Raw genomic sequence first — 24,094 nt, forward strand, 5'->3', positions numbered from 1 at the left:
CTGTAAAATGGTGACAACCACCCAAAATGTAAAAAAATGAGAAACACTGGCAATGTAAACAGGACAATACTTGCTAGCCTCTCGTATGAACTATCCAGACTTGCCAACCTCTTCTGTGAGACAAAAATCAACTTTCACACTAGGTAAGCCAACCTGGAATTCTTGACCTTGTGATTGTCATGACTCTAGGAAGATGTGGCTTTCATAGTCAGTAGAATCAAGGCTTAGTAACATCTAGGAAAACCCAAAGTTGGTAATTCGAGATCTCTGTTGAGCCCCAGTCTCCAGAAACCAACATGTCCACCAGGAATCCTCATTTGGATATCTCACAAGCAACTCAAATTCAGCAGGCATTGTTCTGAATTCATGATCTTTACCTCTGATCTTGTGTGTCCTGTATTTCATGTGCTGATTAGTTAAACTACATTCAACCCATTTACCAAAGAAGAAATTGGGAGCCATCTGAGAAACCCGTTTTACTCCCTTCCCCCTACATCCAGTCTCTAAGTCATATTGATTTCACTTCCCTGATATTTCTAGAATTCTTCTCCTTGAGGATGATGACAAAAATGAAAATAATAATAACAGCAGTAGCAGTAATAGCATCAGCAGTAGTAACAGGAGTATGGCAGGAACTATCCTTATGGAATTCTTAACCATATTTAACCTTGAAACATGCAAGTACAAAGAAACAGGACTGGAACAAAACAGCAAAATACTAATGCTCATGTTGGTAACTTATGCATCATAGAATTTCAGACAATTTTTTATTTTCTTCTTCCTAAAGTATAAAAAATAATTTTTTAGGTTTTTAAAGTAATTTTATTTTACTTTAGTGATAGATAATAAAGAATGCTAAAATGTTTCCTTCTTATTTTTCTATTAACAATCAAGTCAATCAAAAAATCAAATCTAGATCACAGATAAATCATGATAAAAATAGTAAAGAGGTTTACACTTACATAAAGTTATTTCATCATTTTTCTAGCAAGCCTAAAATAATTTAATATCCACAACTATTCTCTTTGTATCATATAGCTTTATGTGTGGTCTTGCTCTCCAAATACCAACAGAATAGCCAGCAAACAAAAATCAAAGACTGTTCATTAGTTAAATGATTGTATGTTAATTAAGCCTAATATCCTTTAACAGGTTACTATTTCCTCTCATAATAGCTAAAACTGATTAAGCAAGGAAAGAGATATAGTTAATGTAGAGGATTCATAAAGCAAATGTACTTCACAGGGCCTGGTTTTCCAAAGCCTTGCAGTTTCAAGTATTGACCTTGCAAAGGGCAGGAAATTTTCCTCAGGCTATATAGTCTCTGTTATAAGATAAAGAATTGTAACACAGCAAGGTTCCTGGCTCAAAGACAGACAGGTTACTGATTGATATGCAAAGATCCTGGGAAATTGCTGTAAGAAAAGAATGTTTGCTAGAATCAAGCTCTTGTTAGTGGATCGACTTAATTGCATGTTACCAGCTTCTACTGTTAAAACTTGTTAAAACTATAACTCCACCTATGTCTCTTCCTGTAACTTCCTGGGCTGGAAAATAAATGCAGGAAGATAACCCCAATTCATGGTTAATTTCCCAAATGGAAGGAATGCCTCTATCTTGAGGGTTCTGGGAGATTAACCCCTTTTTGAGGCTTCTCACTGTTCAGAAGAGATGGGCTTTGAGTAATCTTTGGCGGCTCCATCACCCAGGGGAAAAGGGGTGACAAATCCATGGGAGGCAAAGCAACAAGAATACTGGAAAATCTTAGAGAAGGGAGCATAACAAATTCATTCCCTATTTTGCCTAGTGCCATAATATAGAAATTTTGCCTACTGACATGAAAAGGCAAACTTCTTTTAAAAGCATACTTTTTCCCTTCTTTTGGTATCTGATTGTCTTTGGTTTGAATACTGCTCATAATCTTTCTAGTTGGGTTATTCAACCTCACTGAAAGTTTGAAATATGGGATATATTATATCTATCTTCTAGCTACAGTAACCATATATCCAGGTTTGCCTAAGGCAGTTTCAGTTTATACTTATTATCCCAGAAGAATTATTAATAGCTCATTAATTTTATTTTCAACTTGACTGAGTTAAGGGATGCTTGGATAGATGGTAAAACATTATTTCCGGGTCTGTGAGGATGTTTCCAAAAGAGAATAGCATTTGAATTAGTGGACTGGGTGAAGAAGATCTGCCCTCACCCAATCCACTGAGAGCCCAAAGAGAAGAAAAAAGTGGAGGTAGGGTAAATTCTTTCTCTCCTTGATCTGGGATGACATCCACCTTCTTCTGCTTATGGACATTGAAACTCCTGATTCTTGGCCCTCTGGACTCTGGTACATACACCAGCCTGCCTCCACACCCAGTTCTCAGGTCTCTGACCTTGGACTGAGAGTTATGCCATCAACTCCCCAGGCTCTCGGGACTTCAGATTCAGACTGAATCACATCACTAGGTTTCCTGTGTCTTCAGCTTGCAGATGACATATCGTGGGACTTCTCAGCCTCCATAATTGAGTGAGCCAAATCCCATAATAAATCTCCTCATATTTATCTATGTATATATCCTATGATCTTGTTTCTCTGGAGAACCCTGTCTGATACAATAATGCTCCATTTCACTTTCACAAGTGTTCCTATTAGGACAATAAAAATATATGGTCACCTGTTATGAACTGAATTGTGCTTCCCCCAAATTCATGTGTTGAAGTTCTAACCCCTAATACCTCAGAATGTGTCCTTATTGGGAAACTGGGTTTTTGCAAATGTTACTGGAGTAGTGTGGGCCCCTAATCAAAGATGACTGATATTCTTATAAAAAGATGGGCTTGCGAAGACGGAGACTCACAGGGTGAATGCCATGTGAAGGCTGGAATTATGCTGCCATAAGCAAGGAACTACCAGAAGCCAGGACAGAGGCCTGAAACAGATCCTTTAGCACCTTCAGAGAGCATTGGCCTGCAAACACCTTGATTTCATCTCTAATTCTAGCCTCCAGAACTGTCAGACAACAAATTTTTGTTGTCTAAGCCACTCAGTTTGTGGTATCTTGTTACAGCAGTCCTCACAAACTAACACAATCACCCTACTCATAATGGTGATAATTGTTATTGTTGATGTCTATCTATATCCTGCCTATGGGGCCTATATGCACTGCTCAGAATAGAAACTGGTACCTCTAGGTGACTGGTATTTCTACCCCACCCACACTCCAACCCTGAAATCCAGTGGATGCTGAGCAAACAATATTTGAAAAACTTGGGTAAGTTCAACTCCACTCATTCACTCTACTATCCCAGAACATAACTCCAGTTTTAAAGTTCAGGTAAATGGTTTTGATAAACAATTTATTTAAAAACTAGTATGTAGTTTGCAAATCAGCCTAAACTCTTTACATCAAACTGTCACCCTTACTACCCTCTTGCTTGGAGCACATTTAGGGCAATCCTGCCTCTCTTAGACTCCACGGACAAAGCTATCTGCTGTCCCACACAATCTGAAACTAAAAGTTACCTGTATAGTCAACATGTTAGTAACTATTAAAGTCATTTGCCTAACTTGCATATTAAAGACAAGTTGTTAGTTATAGGTTTTCTTTACATTATGCATTCAGTATTCATATTTTCCTCCATTGTTTCAAATTACTTTAAGGAGTGTGTTTCTAGGAAATATTTTTGTCTACACATAAAATTATGATGCTATGAACAGGAACTAACCTTCAACTTGAGTTAACTCTAAGAATACAGATCATTCTTTCTTACTTGAACATTGTCAGTACATCTACTCTGATGTACAACATGATTTGAGTTCAAGTAACTCATGTTATTGTTTTTTAATATCTCAGGTAGATTTAGATACTTACTATCTTCATTTTGCTTACGCTAATCACAATATTTAAATTCCAACTAACATGAAAATAAATTAATCTGAAAATTAGTGAAAAAGTGTAGCTAAAAACCAATATAAATGGAAATAACAATAACAATAGCTGAAAATACAGAGTCTATTAAGCTCTGTTCTATAGTTCAGAATGGTTAAAATACATTAGCAGCTTAAATTCTTGTAACAACATTATGATCTAGGTATTCATATCCCTAGTTTACAGATGAGGAAAGTAAGGCATGGAAAAATAAGTAATTTGCCCAAGATGACACAGTTACTAAATGTTGGAATCATAATCTGATCACAATCTTAACCCCTATCTCATCACATAATTACTAATATGGCTAGTATTTTGTGTAAATTGGATTACGCTTTCTAAAGTTAATGGCAAAAAATCTACTTCTCACAGTAACAGTTAACATTAACCAGATCCTTCTGGCTGATAGGTTTATGCATTCTTTTAGTTATCAAGGCTCATCAGGAAAAAGTAGGAGACAGGTTAGGAATGTGTGTTATGTCTTAAAGCAGGTCCCATGTGAATGCAAATACGGAAGCAATATTAATCTGTGCCTTGAGAATTATACATAGGTAATTACCTTCAACATTTAGAAGGGAAATACAATACTGACAAGTACCATATACTACATTATGAGATTTAGCTACCAATAGTCAGATTTAATGAGCATAGCAGCATAAATAATATTGAAGCATACATAACAGCAAAACACTTTTCATTTAAATGAGGAAAATGAGTTCTTTAAAACTGTTTCTTTAAATTATGTTCTGACTCTGATTAACATTAAAATCCACTGTGTTTTCTTCAGACACATCAGGAACAAACAAACATGATGGTAACTATAAAGAGTTGATTTTAAGTTGATTTTTTAAAGTGCCACAATGTGGATACTCCATGAAGCTAATTTATTCATTCATTAAACAAATACTTTTTTGAGCACATACCATCTTCTAGATACTGTCCTGGGCTTTGAGAATGCAGTTACAAATAGATTCACAAAAGTCAGTCTCTTCAATTTTACTAGTGTAATGAGAAAGACAAGAAAAAGTTAAAGAAAATACATAAGATAATCTCAGATGATAAATTATATGAAGAAAATAAAGCACGAAAATAGGTTTAAGAGAAACACCTGAGCTGGGGAAAGGGGCAGGTGAAGGATTAGCTATGAAGGACTTAGCTAAAGTCATTTGGAAAGGCAAAAGAATTGAACGAATGCAGTTTCTGATGCCAATTTAACATTATTCAAGCACACTTTTTTTGTAACTCTTCAGCTTTGAATTAGAAGTATTTTAGCTTACTGGGCTTGAAATAAGTGCCTCCAAAAAAATCTCACTGCTGGCACACCTGGGATGGATGTAGCTTAAAAGTATTTGAAACATATGTGGGGGCTGTTCAGAAAAGAGCTCCAGCAAATAGGAAATAGCCTTCCAAAAGCAGCAGTGGTAATGCAAGGAACATCTGGATGCCACGTGCAATACCTTACTGAGTCCAGCCTGACCTCTGAACAAGTCACCTGAGTCATTGACAAAGAAAAAGCATTATGATGACAAACACCCACTGGCAAGTACGGCTAAAAACAGTAGAAAAAAATCAGATTGTGGTGTAAAATAGGACACTAAGATTATAATTTATTGACATTAGCACTGTTTATGCAATATAATTTCAAATAAAGACATTAGAAGAACTTTAGCGCTCATCAAAGGATTAACACACCAAGGATTAAAACAGCATCTTAAGAAAATTGTGAAAGGAGTTTAGGCTATCATGTATTTTAAAAATAAAAGGATCCTAAAGCCACTGAATCATTGAATATCCATCTCCTGCTACCTACCCACCTCAGTGCCCAAGAGCTTGACAAAATCTTTTCTAAAAATCTATGTATACATAACATAAAATAAAGAAAAATCTTGCAAACCACTTTAATCTTGATATTCTTAAATTAGGCCATTTAAGAATTTAAGAAGTGAACTTGACCATTCTATCAGAAGACTCAGAGATCAAATTTTTGTTTATGCTACTGAACACACTGAATGAACAGATTTAGTAACAACAACGATGATCAACCTTGAAATTAAACAGCACACAAAATGGTTAAGATGATAATTTATATGTTATATATATTTTACCATAAATTTTTTTAAAAAAAGTATAGCCAATGTGCCCTATGCTTTGAAAGACGCTATAAACATGCAGGAAAGCTAAATATGTAATATATACACACAAGTTTTAAGAGATTTTGACTAAAATTTAAATAGGCCATTTTCAAAAAAGCATTTTAATAATTTAAACTTTTATTTTGTCATTTAATATATTTCAAAAACCTATATAGATTTCAGAGAACTTTCATAATTCTTTGAAAAGATGTACACACAGACAAAATGTAATTTAAAAATACAATTAAGTCAACTCAGTTATTTTCAATGAATCCAAATTAAATAATGTGTAAAGGATTAAATTAAATTAAATTAAATAATTTTTAAAGATTCTGGAGCCATAGTTTTGCTTTTTACTTTCAGTTTTCTAACAAAAATCAGTTTGGAGATGGCAACACGTTCAAATGGAAAAGCAAACCTAAAAAGTGTATGTTTCATGAAAAATACTGAGATGGTTCCACATGGTTGAACTTTAAAATATATGTATTATATAGGAATTGTTTAGAAGAACTTTACATTTGTTTTCCACAAATATCTGGGTAGTGGCTTATTTTGCTTTTGTGGACTAAGGTAATTGTCACAAAACAGCAAACTGGATCATTCTAAATGAAAATTAAACCAAAACATGTAATTGTGAAAGCACCACCCAGTCATTTTTCCAATTTTACCATTCCAATACCTTCAAACGTATGGAGCATCTAATGAATTAGAAGTACACCACAGAGAAAGGTGAAATGCCACACTGACAAATGAGAGCAGCTCAAATTCATTCTTGGCACCTTTCTGTGAATTGAAATACTTTTTTTTTTCCCTGTAGCAAAAAGAGCCATGAAACCCCACTGACCTCACTGAACCCCACCTTGTTAGTCTTGGAATGCTCCCATTAATCAAATCCTGAAAAAGCTCACTTGATTTAAAGAAGTTAAACCCAAGGACACCATCTTTGAAAGACGACAAAAACATGAACTTGACATTTACTCCTTGAATATTTACAGAGATACTCATAAAAGTTTTAAAAGTTTACAATTGTAAGGAAGTGAGCAATAAAATGTAAAAATTATATTAGAGGACCTTTGCTTTTCAAAATAGTTTGCCACCTGAATCAAAACAGACTGTCTTTTTTAAAAAATGCATTCTTATCATTAAAAGATGCACCCTTTCCCTTAAGAATCTTACAGTTACGGTATCCCTTCCTCACTTCTGAGGAGACACCAAATCAAGTAAGTGGAGATTCATTGAGAAGAAGGAAAGAAAAGGAGAGCTATGTATGTGCTCACTAACTTTCCAGTGTGAAATAATAAAGAGCCAGATTGGCTGAAGGTGAAACAACGAATTTTACTAATGCAAAAAAAAAAAAAAAGAATATGAGACCAAGAACAAGAAATAATAAATAATACAAAACTATAATTAGCTAGGATGAGAAAGAAAAACATTCCCTACTCAGTATGCTCTGGCTTCAGGCAACCAGGTGTATATAAATGACCCCCAATACACATGACTTGTCTGAAGAAAGCAAGATGCTTTCAGGAGGTCCTTGATGTGAGTGCTGGCAGACGCAAAGGAAACTGTTTCACACACAACAGAAAGATCTGAACAGTACAGACAGTGGCAAAGTTTTAAAGGTTGTGACCAAAAAACCAATTTCTTCCATGGAATATTTCACACTGCTGTAGTAAGAGACAATTTAAGGTAAGAGAGGAGTATCCTTAGTTATTGATTTGATTTTGTTGCTAGGAAGTCAGACTTCGGTGAGAAAAATCACTAATCTTTCACCCAGCAGTTTTGTTTTTAGGAATTTCTACCAGAAGTTTTATTTAATCTAGTATTTACAAGCATAGTTTGTGAACACTGATTGTGGAGTGATTAAGTAGTTAAACCATAGGTGCGTGCACACAGAGGAGTTTCCTGTAAATGCTGCCAGCAAGGAAGAATCATGAGTATGTAACTTAACTTTGAGCAGCAAGAAACTCAGAAAATTATTCTCTTTTCCCTAAAACTAAAGAAGATATAAAACTTTCCTCAATCTGAAGCACAGTGCAGTTACAGAAAAACAACAGAGTTGCTCTTAGGGGGAAAAATGTTAATAATGGTAGGAGAAAGCACATATTAGAGGAAATCAAATCTCCTTTAGTTTTTCTAAACTAAAGGAAAATGTTGGTATTCTAAATTTAATAGAGGTAGGCTATTAATAATATTATTTAATAATTTACCACTAGATAAATCTCTTGAAATACAGATGATGAAAAAAAACTGTTGCCTAGGCCACCTCCTTTTTTGAGGATCCTAGTATATCAAAAAAATGAAGAACTAATAAAAATACATGTTATATAATTGATGGTATATTTTAAATGATCCATCTTATCAGAGTCTCTGTGACTATATTATTAATTCATTTGGTGATTGTTCATAACACTATATTCCAGGTCAAATGTCACTTCCTCACTCTGTGCCCTTATTCCAATCTATGACAAACCTTGACATTAGCACTATAATTCCTGCATTAAAATATTAGGGCCTAATATTTTTAAATATCAATATTTTTTTTAAAATAGATAAAAATCATACTACTAATGAAAGCCAAAATTAATGTCTCTCTCTTAAGTTGTTAATATATGCTTGTCACTAACCTAAAATCAACTGGGTAGAAACTGAGTACAGAAAAAAGAAAAAAAAGAAAAAAAAAAAAAAGGAAGAAATGGTATATTCCACCGATGTGATCAGAAATTATTGGAGGTATCAAAATAACACTGAGAAAACAAAAACCATGCAGTTCAAAATTTTACCTATGAATAAGAAAATTCTAATAAAATACTTCTTGGGGAAACCTTGAAGCTTTTAAAGTGTGATGCTGAGGAAATCATTTATTTCTATGCAGATTCTACACTCAATGATTTTCTTAGATTAGCTACACATAAAAGAATATTTGATTTAACCTAATGTTAGTAATAAACCACTTAGAAAACAAATATAGCAAAATAAATTCCCTCTCTAATTCTTATAAGTGTGAAAAATATAACTAAATTTTCATTTGTGTTTATAATTAATTTGTTAACATCTATTTTTGTTCATACATAATTGTCATTATAGTCCTATAATTACTTATAATTATTTATAGCTATTTTTCTACTGTTGAACAAATATTCTAAAGGGAATGGATTAATTCTTTATTTCTAAGCTGATCACAGGTATTTACCAAAAAAATTAAATATTTCCTAAGACAGTGATTTATTACTTCATTCAAATAATAGTGTGCAAGCAAGCCTAGAACAGAAGGGCCAACACAGCCGGTATCTATTAACACCGAAAGATGGTTGGAACTGTAGGCAAGTAATTAACCTTCTGGCCCAGAGCTTTAAAAACCTAAAAGCAGTTCCTAGAATTTCTTTCATAATTTATGAACAACTGACGGAATTCATGTCACAGTCCATGGATTCTCTTGCTGAATTAACCCCAGTTCTAACTGACCCTAAGAGGCTATAAACCAACAGAAGAATGTGCTCTACTATTTCAGCTGACCCACACAGTGCCATCTCTGTCGTTCTAGCATAAGAAAACCGGATGATAAATTACAGAGCTGCTCACTAGGCATGGGCCTTAACATCCACATTCACTGACGATGACAGTAACACACTACATGCACCTTCACTCACCCAAACCAGACCTGTTTGACAGCAAACCCTCATCTATATTCTATAGATGATCTATAATCTGCTGCTAAAGTTTATGAAAAGATAAGCATGACGACACTGGGAATAAAGGGTCAAACTGTGTATCAAAGAATATGAATACCTGTGATTAAAAACAGATAGAAATACAAAAACACAACACATCAGCAACATCAGAAGCAACAACTCATTATCACATGCTTACACTGTGCTAGGCACTATGCAAAGTTCTTTAAATATACCTTCATTTGTTCCTCTAAACAACAATATGCAGTTGGGACTATTATTATCCCTGTTTTTCAGAGGAGGAAACTAAGCGTTGAAGTGATTAAGCACCTTATTAAATCTCACACATGGAGGAAATAAATAAAATGAAGTTTGAAGCCTGTAATCTGACTCCAGGATCCATACTCTGGATATGAACCAGGTATTAACTAATAAGGTATTAAACTACGGATAGTTGATTTTGCAGTGAGAAAACTCCAGATCTGGAGTTAAGTTCTCAGTTAGACCATATGTAACAAACTACAGACCCTCAAGTTTCCCAGTTGAGATTATTTCCTCAATTGGTTGACATATCAACAAGAAAATATCATCAAACATTATGAAAGAAACATATGTGTGTAATTCTATGTTGATGTATTGTATGTGTTCAAGAGTAACATTAAGGGTTGGGGGTATGTTAAAGAATAAGAAATAAAAACACCAGGAATGTGATTGGAAAAAGTTTAAGCCTTGGTTTAGTTCTAGACGAACCATATACAAGTTGTGTGATCTTAAGCAAATCATTGCACTTTTCTGGGCATTAGTTCAAATAAGAGCCTTGAACCAGATAATTTCTGAAATTTCTTTCTATTCTAAAAGTCAATCATATCAAATTTTTAATACCTATGAAAGCAAATGCATTGTGCACACTTGCCATGTCCTCATTCCAGTCACCAAATTATGAAGAATAAGTGGACTTTAGAAAGTGGAGACACAATGTGTAAGGTTGAGTATGCTAATTATCCTAATTTGAGCATCACATATTGTCACAGCTATTGAAAATCAACACTGTATTCCAAAGATATATACAATCAATTATGTTTCAATAAAAAAAATTGATCATGAAATATTTCAAACAAAATAAAAAAAGAATGTGGATACAAGGTTTATGAAAAATAACATTTTCAAAGTTAATGAAAAAACTGCAAAAATCCTCAACAAGATATTAGCAAACAGAATACAACAGCACATCAAAAAGATTATACACTATGGTCAAGTAGGATTCATCTTAGGGATACAAGGATGGTTCAGCACACACATCAATAAATGTGATACACCACATCAACAAAAATCAAAGACAAAACCATACAATTATCTCAATAGATGCAAGAAAAAGCATTTGACAAAATTCAGCACCACTCAATGATAAAGACCCTAAAAAACTAGATATATAAGGAAAGTATCTCAACACAATAAAAGCCATTTATGACAAATCCACTGCCAACATCGTCCTGAATGGGGAAAAACTGAAAGCTTTTCCTTTAAGAACAAGAACAAGACAAGGATGCCCACTCTCACCATTCCAATTCAACATAGTATTGGAAGTATTAACCAGAGCAATCAGACAAGAGAAAGAAATAAAAAGCATCCAAGCTGGAAAAGACAAAGTCAAATTTGTCACTGTCTGCAGATGACATGATCCTATATATAGAAAAACCCATAACTTCTATGAAAAAAACTCTTAGAACTCATAAACAAATTCAGTAAAGTTGCAGCATACAAAATCAATATGCAAAAATAAGCAGCATTCTCATATACCAACAACAAACAAGTAGAAAAAGAAATCGAGAAAGCAAGCCCATTTATAATAGCTTCCTAAAGAATAAATTACCTAGCAATACATTTAACAGAAGAGGTGTAAGATCTCTAAAATGAGAACTACAAAACACTGCTGAAAGAAATTAAAGAGGACACCAAAAGATGGAAAGACATTCCATGTTCACAGACTGGAAGAATTAATGCTATGAAAATGTCCATACTACCCAAAGCAATCTACAGATTTAATGCAATTCTCATCAAAATACCAATGACATTCTTCACAGAAACAGGAAACAAAACAAAACAAAAAAGCAATCCTAACATTCATATGGAACAACAAAAGACCCCAAATGGACAAAGCAATCCTGAATGAAAGAAATAAAACCGGAGGCATTACACTACCTAACTTCAAACTATACTACAAAGCTATAGTAACCAAAAGAGCATGGTATTGGCATAAAAATAGATACATGGACCAAAGGGACATAATAGGGAACCCAGAAATTAACCCAGGAACTTACAGCCAACTGTTCTTTGACAAAGGCATCAAGAACATACAATGAAGAAAGGACTGCCTCTTCAGTAAACGGTGCTGGGAAAACTGGATATCCATGTGTAGAAGAATGAAACTAGACCCATACCTCTCACCATATGGCAAAATCAACTCAAAATGGATTAAAGACTTAAATATAAGACCTGAACTATAAAACTCCTAGAAGAAAACATAAAGGAAACACTTCAGGATGTAGGACTGGGCAAAGACTTTATGAATAAGACCCCAAAAGCAAAAGCAATGAAAGAAAAAAACAAATGGGATTATATTAAAATAAAAGTTTTCTGTATAGCAAGGGAAACAACAACAGAGTGAAAAGACAACATACAGAATGGGAGAAAATATTTACAAACTATACATCCAACAAGGGATTAATATCCGAAATACACAAGGAACTCAAACAACTTCACAGTAAAAACCCCACAAATAATTGAATTAAAAAATGGGCAAATAAGCTGAATAGACATTCTTCAAAGAAAGACATACAAATGGCCAACACGTACATCAAAAATGCTCGACATCACTAATCATCAGGGAAATGCAAATCAAAATCACACGGAGGTATCATCTCACCCCAGTTAGACTGGCTATTATCAAAAAGACAGAAAATAACAAATGCTGCTGAGGATGTGGAGAAAGGGGAACCCTTCTACACTGTTGGTGGGACTATAAATTAGTGCAGCTATTATGGAAAACAGCATGGAGGTTTCCCAAACAACTACAGACTGAACAAACATATGATCCAGCAATCCCACTTCTGGGTATATGCCCAAAGGAATAAAAATCATCATGTTAAAGTGATAGCTGCACTCCCATGTTCACAGTAACTCTATTTACAATAGCCAAGATATGGAACCAACCTAAATGTCCATCGACAGATGACTGAATAAGGAAAATGTGGTATATATACACAATGGAATACTACTCAACCATAAAAAAGAATGAAAATCTGCCATTTGCAACAACATGTATGAACTTGGAGAAGATAAATTAAGTCAAATAAGCAAGGCACAGAAAGAGAAATAATACATGTCCTCACTCATAAGTGAGAGCTAGAAAAGAGAGAGAGAGAGAAAGAAAGACCACAATAATACATTAAACTTTCAGAAGTAGAAAACAGACCTATGGTTACTAGAGGTAGGAGACAGAGAGGGGGATTAGGAAGAAATTGGGTAAGGAACACAAAGAATAATTACGATTTGTAATGATGAACATGCTAATAATATGGATTCAGTCATCACATATTGTACACAAATACTGATAGTTAACTCTATAAATATGTAAAATCAATTATGTTTCAATTAAAAAATTACAAGTTAAAAAAAAAAAATCTTTTAAAAAAACCAAAGTTTTTTCAGACCTCACCCCAGCACTGCAGAATGGTGGGAATAGAAACAGGGGAGAGAGAGAAATGACACAGAGAAGAAAGAGGGTTTGAAGTAAGGAGTCAATTGATTGGTTATTTAAGGTAGTCAAGGATAAAATAAATTATAATATGAAGGACTTGAAGGGTTTAAAATAATTTTTAAAAATATTATTAACAAAAAATAAAAACAGAGGTATAAATACAAAGATTCCTCCCAGAACTAACAGGAAGCAATATAATAGCTAATTTGTCACTGTCTTGTAGAATGACCATTAGTCATGAGACAGTAAAAAAATACTGGTTCTAAGAGAATTAATGTGTATGAAAGAAAGTTCCTTTATGCTACACAAAACAATACTATTGATATGTAAGATCGGAAATGCTGAAAGATACTAGCTAGCAAACTGTTAGGAAGTGATAATTCCTCTTCACAAAACTGAGTGTTATTTGCGCTTATAAAAAAAAGTGATTTCCTAAAGTATCGATGGACAGTTTGAATAATATAAAGACAAAATGAAATTAATTTCTTCAACATATTGGGAAAAAGATTAAAAAACTATTAACTCCATAAAAATCTCATTACATTGCAGTATATTCAAAGGTCCAACTATTAATTAATAATCATTTGCTAGAAATAAAAATAAAGGAATCTGGTAAAGCTAAATTTAATCATCATTTTCTCTGTATGTTACTGTCCACTATAAAGATGACTCAGGAGTAAATGAATATGCAAATACCTAAGGAGAATGCTGGCCTAATGTGGCAGGGGTAGGGGCTAGGTCAGGTAACACATCCTGGAGAAAGTAACACTTAATTGGAGACTGGAGGAGAGCAACAGAGGTCCAGTAAGTGAGCCTGGAATGCAAACGATGACAGGGATTGGTAGTTGATGAGTCTCCTGAGAAAGGCAGCAGATAGTCATTTTGCACAAGGCAAGGGGAAGCCACTGAAAGGTTAACAGCATGCCTGTGTGAGCCTTATCAATTCTTTACAACTTCTTTTATAAAGAATACATATACTTTCCAAAGTATTCCAAAGATGTGGGAAAAATCCATAAGAACAGCAAATTTCATGGAATTCCTTTACCAAGGAGATGAACCTGGCATCCTTAAGAAGGATTAAACATGAAGTAATGGCATTCAGCCTCTTTAGAAGAATCTGAGCTCTCTCTGAGCAGTACAACTATAATGCAACAAAAAACAAAAACAAAGACAAAATAACAAAAAGACTGTTTATATTTAAAAAATATGTCTTCCTGTTGAAAGAACCAGGCTCTGAGGGAGATATAAACAATTCCCAAGCTAGAAGCTGGATGTTCAGGAAATAGTTCTCAGCTGCACTGAGGTGGCATCTGCATCCGCTCAGTTCTCACTAGAATAAAACACCCCCACTTATTTTTAATTATGAAAATTTCAAACATGAGGAAATACTGAAATAACAGTACCATGAATACCACATATCCTCACTTAGGTTAAATATTTGTTAACATTGCACCATATCTGCTTTCTCATTCTCATTTCTTTTTTTCAACATATATTTTTATATGCATGTCTTTTTCCTTGTGCATTTGAGAATGAGATGCAGAGACATTTCACACCTAAATATTTTAGCATGAATCTTCCAATAATAACAGTTACCTGCATAACCATAAGGTTAAGGCACTTCAAATATTTTTTATTAAACAAGAAAATTATTATTATAGAAAAATTAGAAAATAGAAAATCATGAAGGAAATTAAAACTATCCATATTTACAACACATATAAATAATCATAGTTAATATTTTAGTATGTAACCTTTCAGACTTTAATATACAAGTGTTTTATTCTTACAAAAATATAGCATTCTGTTTTAGTAACTTATCTTTCTCATTTCTTTCCAGGTTCATCAATTACATGTATACTATCATTTTATTGTCAACATAATATTCCAGTTTATGGATATGTCATAATTTATTTAACCAGTCTCCTCAATGTTGGGTACATAGGCTCTGTTTCCAATTTTTTGCTATTATAAACAGTTCTATTATAAGCCAGTCACGGAAAGAGAAACACATTTCCTCGCTCATAAGTGGGGGCTAAGAAAAAAAGAAAGAACAAACACAGTAATATGTTGAACTTTCAAAAGCAGAGAACAGAACTGTGGTTACTAGAGCAGGGAAAAAGGGAAGGGGCTTAGGGAAAAATTGATTAATGGACACAAAGAATGAGTATGTTTTATAATGATGAATATGCTAACTATCCTGATTTAATCATCACATATCGTACACAAATACTAATAATCAACTATGTACCCCACAAATATATATAATCAATTATGTTTTAATAAATTTTTAAAAGGACAATATTGTTTTATATAAAATCAATTTTATTGCCTATAAACTCTTTTTGGACTTAGAAATCAAGCATACTTTAGACTTACACCTAACAAAGAAGGCAGTAGAAATTTACAAATTTTGACAAGGCAAAGTAAATTTGTGAAAGGTTATTTTGGAGGTCACTATAATTTTATTTCAAGATAGAAATTAGTGGGGGCACATAGTTCAGAATTCAAAATACCACCAAAAATGATTTTTTCAACTGAGTTCTCCTTTAAACACTTATTAAAAAGAAGCCTTAGTTAATAAAGAACATAGCCAAAATCAAAAATGCATTTTTCTAAAGTTAATACAGTAAGAAAATTTCATGATTATTATTATGCTAAACACCATGATATTAAATTAATTCCTTATCCACAGTCAACCAAGATTATGTTTACAGAACTAAGTTATGAAAATTTCAGCATGTTTGACAATTTAAGATCTTGATAAAGTTCAAAGAAAGAAAATGAAAAGATACTGAACATGAAAATTCTCAGTATGTTCTGTAAGAAAGAAAACCTAAGAAAAAGAAAATAATATAAGAAATTATATCATTCAAAACTATGCTATCTACCCTAAATGAATCATTTTGCAGTATATCCCACGTATTGAAACAACACAGTATGCCCCACAAATATGTACAAGTAAATGTTAAAATAAAAAATAAATAAATTTTTAGACAGACATTACATCATTCAGTAAAGCCTTGCCACTCATTGTTAATGAACACAATTCATTTGATGTTGCCAGTCTTAACAAGTGGCAATATTACAGATTAATTTTACAGATTATACTTACAACAATTAACTGATCAATTATGAACCAGCACTAAGCATTTTACAGACATGATTTCATTTATTCTTTACAAAGAAACTAAGAGGCAAAATGGGGCTTAGAGAGGTTAAGTAATTTACTCAAAAATACACAACCAATAAGTGTTGGGGGGCAGGATTTGAACTCTAGTCAGTTGACTCCAAAGCCCCTGCTCTTTCCATCATGCAAGGCTGAATCCCAGTCGTGGCAGATAGAGTAGGTAACACACCTGAAACCTGTTTCTGCTGAGCAGGGCAACTCTCTAGATGGGGAAAGTTATTTAATCTCATTATTACTCAGAGTCCTCTAAACCCTGACTAAATGATTTCAAATATTAGTAAATATCTTACTGATAGGATAATCTTTTAGTAAAGTTCTATCTTTGGCTGTTTGTAGGGAGGTTTTGGAGTTAAGTTCTGTAGTATACCTATAGAGATGGCCAAATATGGAAAGCCTTAACGTTTTTCTATTCACAACAATAGACAATATTATCAGATCACAGCAAACAGTGCCTATACAAAAGGAAGAGTAATGTGCTCGCTTCGGCAGCACATATACAAAAGGAAGAGTAAGAGTTGGCAAATTTCCTACTCATTAGCTTGCTTTTTAAAATCCAGATTCCAGCAAAAGCAATGACGGTAGATATAAACATGTTTCATCAGCAGCAATGACAAAACCATGAGAATTTATTACCAAGGAAGCTAGAGCAACAGCTGGAAGCAATGAAAGGGCCCCAGTTAAATGGAATGGCCTGTTAGCTGGGTCCTTATTTGCATAAATCAACACATTCTCTTCTTCTTCCACCTCACTTGCCACCCCCCCACACACACACAATTGCCTTTTCTTAGGTATTTATCATCAGTTAGAGCTTCCATCCAGGGCATCAGTTCCCAAAATATGGCCTGTGTGCTACTGGGGATCCCCAAGCTCTTTTGCAAGGTCTACAGGGTCAAAACTACCTTCATAATACCATCATTACATCATTTGCCTTTTCCACCATGTTGACATTAACACTAATGGTACAAAAGTAACGGTGGGTAAAACTGCTGGTGTCTTGGTATGTATCAAGGCAGTGGCCTCAAATTGTAATGCCAGGCACTGTATTCTTCACAGCCACACATTCACAGTAGAAACAAATACCAGCTTCACTTGAGAACATCCTTGATGAAGTAAAAATTATTGATTTTATTAAATCATAAACCTCGAGTACTATCTGTTTAATATTCTTTGTGATAAAATGGGAATTAAGCTGAAAGCACTTGTAATGCATACTAATGTATGAAAGTTGTCTCAAGGAAAGGCACTTGTGTGACAGAGTTGTGAGCTGAACTGGACGCTTTTTTCATGAAACACCATTTTTACATAAAACAAAATGATTGATAAACTATAATTATTAAAAATTGGGTATTTGGTGAACTTTTTTTTTTTTTAAATAAAAGAAGTGAGCCTGTCATTTAAAAAAAGAAAGAAATGATAGTATTTATTACCAAGTACAAGAATTACAGCAGTCAAGCAAAATTAAGAATTTTGGAAGACCTGTATCTACTACCATGTGCCTGAAAACTTCTGAATAGACTATCTAGTGAGATCAGTGATGATAGTAAAAAAATGTGGAAGACCGGCATAAATCAGTGAGCCAATATTTTCCAAATTACTTATGCATCATGTTACAGAATCATGCTTGGCTAAAGATCACTCAAAGAGCAACAAAGTCCAGTTGATTTTAATACAAGAGAGTAGGAAAAGTTAAATGAGATAATTTTAGGTTCCACACAACAGCAAGCCTTTGAAAAAAACTATCACTTTTTGAGATTAAGTATAGTAACAAATAACATCCAAAATTATTTGATGAATACTATTAAAATACTCTCCCCTTTTAACTACATATCTGTTGGAGGCCAGATTTTCTTCGAATTCTGCAACCAAAAGAACATATTGCAGTAGGATGAATGAAAAAACAGATATGAGAATCCAGCTGTCTTCTCTTAAACCAGACATTAAAGATTTTCAGAAATGTAAAACAGTGTCTCCCTTCTCACTAAATGATTTCTGGTTTGGAAAATGCAGTTATTTTCTATAAAAATATGTTATGTTAACATGTAACCAGTTTATTATTATTTTAAACAAGTTAACATGAATATTTTATCTGAATATGGTAAACAGCTTTAATTTTTAAGAATGTCAAACAGCTATAGTTGTAACCCATATAAACAAAAGCTTTCCGGGGTCCTCCATTATTTTTAAGAGTGGTATGGAGTGATGAGGCCACAGTGTGAGCACTGCTGATCCAGGTAGCCCTGTTCTACAGAGGCTGCATCTGCTGTACTCTCCTGAGCACCCCCACCCCATCTATACTCACAGTCCTTGCCACTTCACTGTGTCCTCCCTAAATAATATATAACTAAATACTTCCCAAGAATAGGTCATGACTCTTACCTGTGCCATGCTATTGTACAACCACAAACTGCTAAACCTACTGTTGGGAAGGAGCTGAATAAAATCATATGAATTCATAAGGAAAAATAATAAAGGGAGAAAAAAATGAATTTACAGAACTCATTTTAAGAACAGCTCTGCTATCACAGCAGTGAAATAACTGCATAAGCTCATGTGATCACTGAGCCAGGTTGTAGCTTTGGGAGGATTAATCAATGCATGTCATTTGGGGGATGCAAAGCAAACAAAAGAGAAGCAAAAGCACCATTTGTCCATGCAGGAAAAGAAATGTGTGCGAGGACTGTTGTGGAGGCCCATGTGCCAGCCGCCCTGCCAGGTCTCTGCAGTCACTGGCACTGTTTGGCATCCACCACTTCCAACACAACCCCAGCCACGCTGCCAGGCAGGTGTCATTGAGGGCATAGGCTTGACATCAAAATAACCCAAAGAAGAACTGTAAAATGTGAAACATGAAATGAGTCTGATTTAAAACAGGAAAATCTAGTTATAAGTAAATAACTAAATAAACAATTAGAGTTATGCAACTGTTTGTGTGGACATGCACAAACACATATACCACCCCTCTCTATGTATAGATAGATAGATAGATAGATAGATAGATAGATAGACAGACAGATAGATACATTGATCCATCCATCAAAATGTACTCATATGAGTTAGTTCACTGTACCTCAGCACTGCTGTCTGAACTTAGCCAGTTCTCTTGATTACATTTCTAATCTGGCCACATTTAATCGATCATAATCTGTACAACATTTGGCACAGATTCATGCATATAATAAATAACCAAATAATATATAAAATTATTTGGATTTTATAATATTCTTTAGATTATATGTAATATAAAATATAATACAAGACAATAACAAAAACACGGCACTTGTTTAATATTTTTATCGAGAGAATTCTTGTAGCTCAAAAAAATAATCCTCTTATTATTGTAACTTTGTAGAGGATAATAATAATTAAAATTTCAGGAGCAATTACTAGTTTAAGTGCTTTATGCTTCTCCACTGCCCATCCTTCCTATGAGTAAAATAAAATGTAGGCACCCAGGATTCTCAAGGATGGAATTATTTTGAATAATCAAGTGTTCTACTTGACTGAGCTCATCTTTTCTATGCTGCAACCTATGTTTTAATGCATTCTGAACAATATAAATCTCTGCCTTTTAAAAACACACTATGCTGAACATAATTCAATTACATCATTGAGGTCTCAGGGCATTATTATAACTTATTACTCTGATATGCAGATACAATATACTGTCCCTATTCTCTACTTGCCCTCCTCCCATATGCAAATTATATGCACGAGCCCACACATACAGACATGAAATCTGCTAGGCAAACTGTATATTATATTTTCAGTGTGGTACAAAGACATTTTCCGAGAATTACTGTTACAGAATGTAAAGCTATTGATCTCACTCTTGCCCTTACCCCACCCCAACTCCACAAAGCCCCAAATTCCCATAAGAGAGGGATGCTGAATGACATCAAAGACTATGCCACTAGACTGCAGGGGCCGGCCCCAGACTTGAGAACTCTCTCTGTTCTTTCATCATCCATTGCTTGCTTCTTCTGCAGTAAGCACAAAGTGCTAGCAGTCACTGGCACTATTTTAGGTAGACCTGCCCTCAACATGGCTGTTTCCTGCTCTTTTCCTTTTGTTTCTCTCTACTTTTCTTTTTGTGCTTTCTGCTTCTGCAATGTAATATTGGACTTTTCCTGAAAGCCTCGCTTTCTCTAAATGACTTCTAAGCAAGAAGACCTCCCTTTCCTTTAGCGTACCCATTATTCATAGCCATCACATATAATGCTTGATCTGTTCTTGGTTATGTGTTTTATTAAAAAGAATTTAAGTGGCTATTCAAAGGCAACAAATACTAAGTTGACCGTATGTCTTTTAGCTTTAGCCAGAAAATTCCCAAAATAGGAAATTATGCCCCACTGTTGCCCCTTCCTCCACCTATGTGTGTCACAGTATTGATTCCTTGGCCTACTTTAACATCTCTCCATTCACAACACAGTTACACTATGCTAGCCACTGCACTAAGTGCTGGGGATACAATGGTAAAGAAAGCTAAATACCATAGCCTTCTAATAGAAAGCTTCGGCTATATAATCCGATTACATAGTTTACCATAAAAATATAGTGCAACTACTAAAAACGAATTTAGACTAACGTAAAATCATCTGGCTATCAAAATTAGAGGATTCTTTCAGGTCTTTTCAAGTATTTATCTACATGATAGATAAAATCCAGACAAGGTCCTTTCAATTTAGTTGTTCATTCACCCTTCCATACGGCACAGCTCTCTTTCACTGGAGAAACTGCACAGGAAGTAGTAAGAAAAAAAGGGGACCCTTTAAGAAGCAATCCATGGCATAACAGATACTACGGTTGTAGTACCCTCGTACCCAATAAAATCCTACAGCATTCAAGCAACATTCCAAGGACTTTTTAAACTTAAAAAGGCCACATTTGATATGAGTTATAGGAGGGATTGTAAAAGGAGGCCCTTAGACTTCTACAAAAAGTGAAACTGTCATTCCCTATTCCATCCACTAGAATTGTACGTAAGGTAAATCACACTTATATCTCTACCAATCATTAAAAAAATAATTTCTCTTTAGTTATTTTACTTAGTTTGGGAAAACATGCATATTCAAAATTCTTTTAGAGTAAGGAACAAGATCTTCAAATACTTTAAGGGAGAAAAAACAGCCAAGATTAATTCTTAACCTGGGAGATATTTTATAATATTACCATATTCCTTGTCTTGGAAGAATGAGATTTCTCTAAGTTGTTTTCATCACCAGTTATATTCTCCATACCTGTGTGGCTCCGGATATGAACTCTCAGTGTCCCACTGCTGGCAAATTTCTGACCACAATATGGGCAGACCTTCTCCTTTTCTCCTGTATGTGTCTAAATGGAAAAGAATAAAAAGGGTTGAGGATAAACATAAAGAATTAGGTAAAGATGATTAAGTGTCTCTGACAATAGTAAGTCCTTATTTTCCAGGATTATGTTTCATTAAAATGATTTAATATCACAAAGAGATTTTAAACAATTTCTCATGGATATTCCCACTGGTTCGAAAAAAACCCTTCGAATCGTACATTAGTGTTAATTTCAAAATAATTCTGCAGTTTACTTTTTAAGCCTTTATGGAGCCCCAATCTAAAAATGATTAAGTTATACAAAACCAGTAGATGCTAGCAAAACCACATAATCAAAATGGGGCTACAGCTGCCCTTGACTGCTGCCAAATACTTCCTTAGAAGCATTTTTCACATTCTCTGTGTGTATTTAACTCTTGAGAACAGAATTAATCTCAATAAAGTCATCTGTTACTTGCATTATACTTGTCTGGACTGATTTTACTGCAAAGCAAAAAGGAATATAAATCTAATTTGACCTTTTAAATCAGCAGGTATTAATTGAGCAGTCAATTTGAGAGAGTGTTTCTGGCCTCAACAAATCTTCAATCTAGGCATACAACAATCACACAAGGAAAGGTGAATGAGCATCATCACAAGAGGGTTTCAATAAATGTTGAAGGGTTTAAAGAAAAAAGAGTGACCCCTCCAAAAAGAGGTGTTAGATGGAGCATTTTAAACAGGCCTGCAATCTATCTCATCAGGAGACCAGTTTTTCTACCAACATCAAAACAGATTGTTCCAATAAATGAGTCCGAACTATTTTTTAAGCCCCTGTGTTTCTCCAAATTAAGAGAAGGGTAAAAAAGGGAGGAGGATGCAATTCCTTTAGGTATCTGCACATTCTTTATGAGATGCTTTTAAATTTTTTAATAACCTAAAAATTAATAAAAGCACAAAGTGAATCATCTGGGTTACCATCACAAATTAGAGCTCCCAGGGCCTGTGTTTGCATTTAATCTTATGCAAATAGATGGCAAGTATTATTATTCGAATTGCCATGGACTAATGAAAAAAATAGGAAAGGTTTTTAAAAAATGATACTTTCTCAGAAGGGAAAACCTGACTGGGACAGAGAAAAAGAAGTGGGGCAATTACTTCATCACCTGACAACCTCAAAGAATCACCAACATGGCAAAATATATTCATCTTCCATATTAAATTGTTAACTTTAATATATAATTGGTTTCAGAGCCTTTTTGGTATTTAATTTGCAAAGTTGCATATTTGTGTTATAATGTGTATTTGGATATGTACTATTCTATCTGTAATTTTTAAAAGAGCTATAAACTAAATACCTTAGTCAACATCCGTGTCATTCAGAATATTTTTCCCTTGAAAGCATTTATATTATACTCAAGTCTGAGAAACACAGTCTATTCAACTGCTGTGCTAGCCAACGACACTGCCTACAACAGGTGTCTCCTTGATTCTGCATCTGGCAGGCACTTAACTTTCCATTTTCACTACCAGCTTTCATATAAAAGAATACACATCATTATACCTCAGTAAGAGCCTCTACTCCCCTGGTCCACATAATGGTTCAATTTAAAGTAAAAGGTGTAACATTTTAATATATAGCAAACCTATCTTCTTCTCATTCCCTGGGGATGAGACAAAATATTGCAATTCATTGCTAATTAGTGTAAGGTTGTTGAGAAATTGTACATATCTATTATTACAACACTGAATTATTGCAAGCAGGTAACTAATAATTTATTTGTAATATCTTCATAAAATCCATAGTATTTCTTTTGCTGCTACATAAGTATTTCATTGTTCACATACATGAGCTAAGGTACTTGTCAGTAATAGACATTTCAAACTAAAAGATATTAAGGCTATATTAATGAAAATAAAACATTCTTTTCATTTAATTCAAAAATATATCTTCTTAGGTACAGAATTTGGTTAGCTGGTTTTAAAAGACATTGAAGGTATAATACTAAAATACCTTAAATATAGATAAAGGAGCATGGAAACAGCTCACTATAAGAATAATATTGGATATATGTATGAGACAGAAATGAACATTGCACTGCAAAATATACTGTGACAATCTGTTACTGCAGACAA

The 24,094-nt window shown here is 34.0% G+C and overlaps 1 protein-coding gene across 1 annotated transcript in view; it reads right to left on the reverse strand.

Moving 5' to 3' along the window:
• The window catches only part of PRDM5 (PR/SET domain 5), a 243,976-nt gene that overhangs the window by 60,514 nt on the left and 159,368 nt on the right, over positions 1-24,094 (reverse strand). The window contains exon 12 of the mRNA XM_063108707.1: positions 21,911-22,004. Within this exon, the coding sequence (XP_062964777.1) occupies positions 21,911-22,004 (94 nt within the window). The remainder of the gene's footprint in view (positions 1-21,910; positions 22,005-24,094) is intronic.

The sequence above is a fragment of the Cynocephalus volans genome, chromosome 9 (assembly GCF_027409185.1).
Source record: "Cynocephalus volans isolate mCynVol1 chromosome 9, mCynVol1.pri, whole genome shotgun sequence".
Classification (NCBI taxonomy): domain Eukaryota; kingdom Metazoa; phylum Chordata; class Mammalia; order Dermoptera; family Cynocephalidae; genus Cynocephalus; species Cynocephalus volans.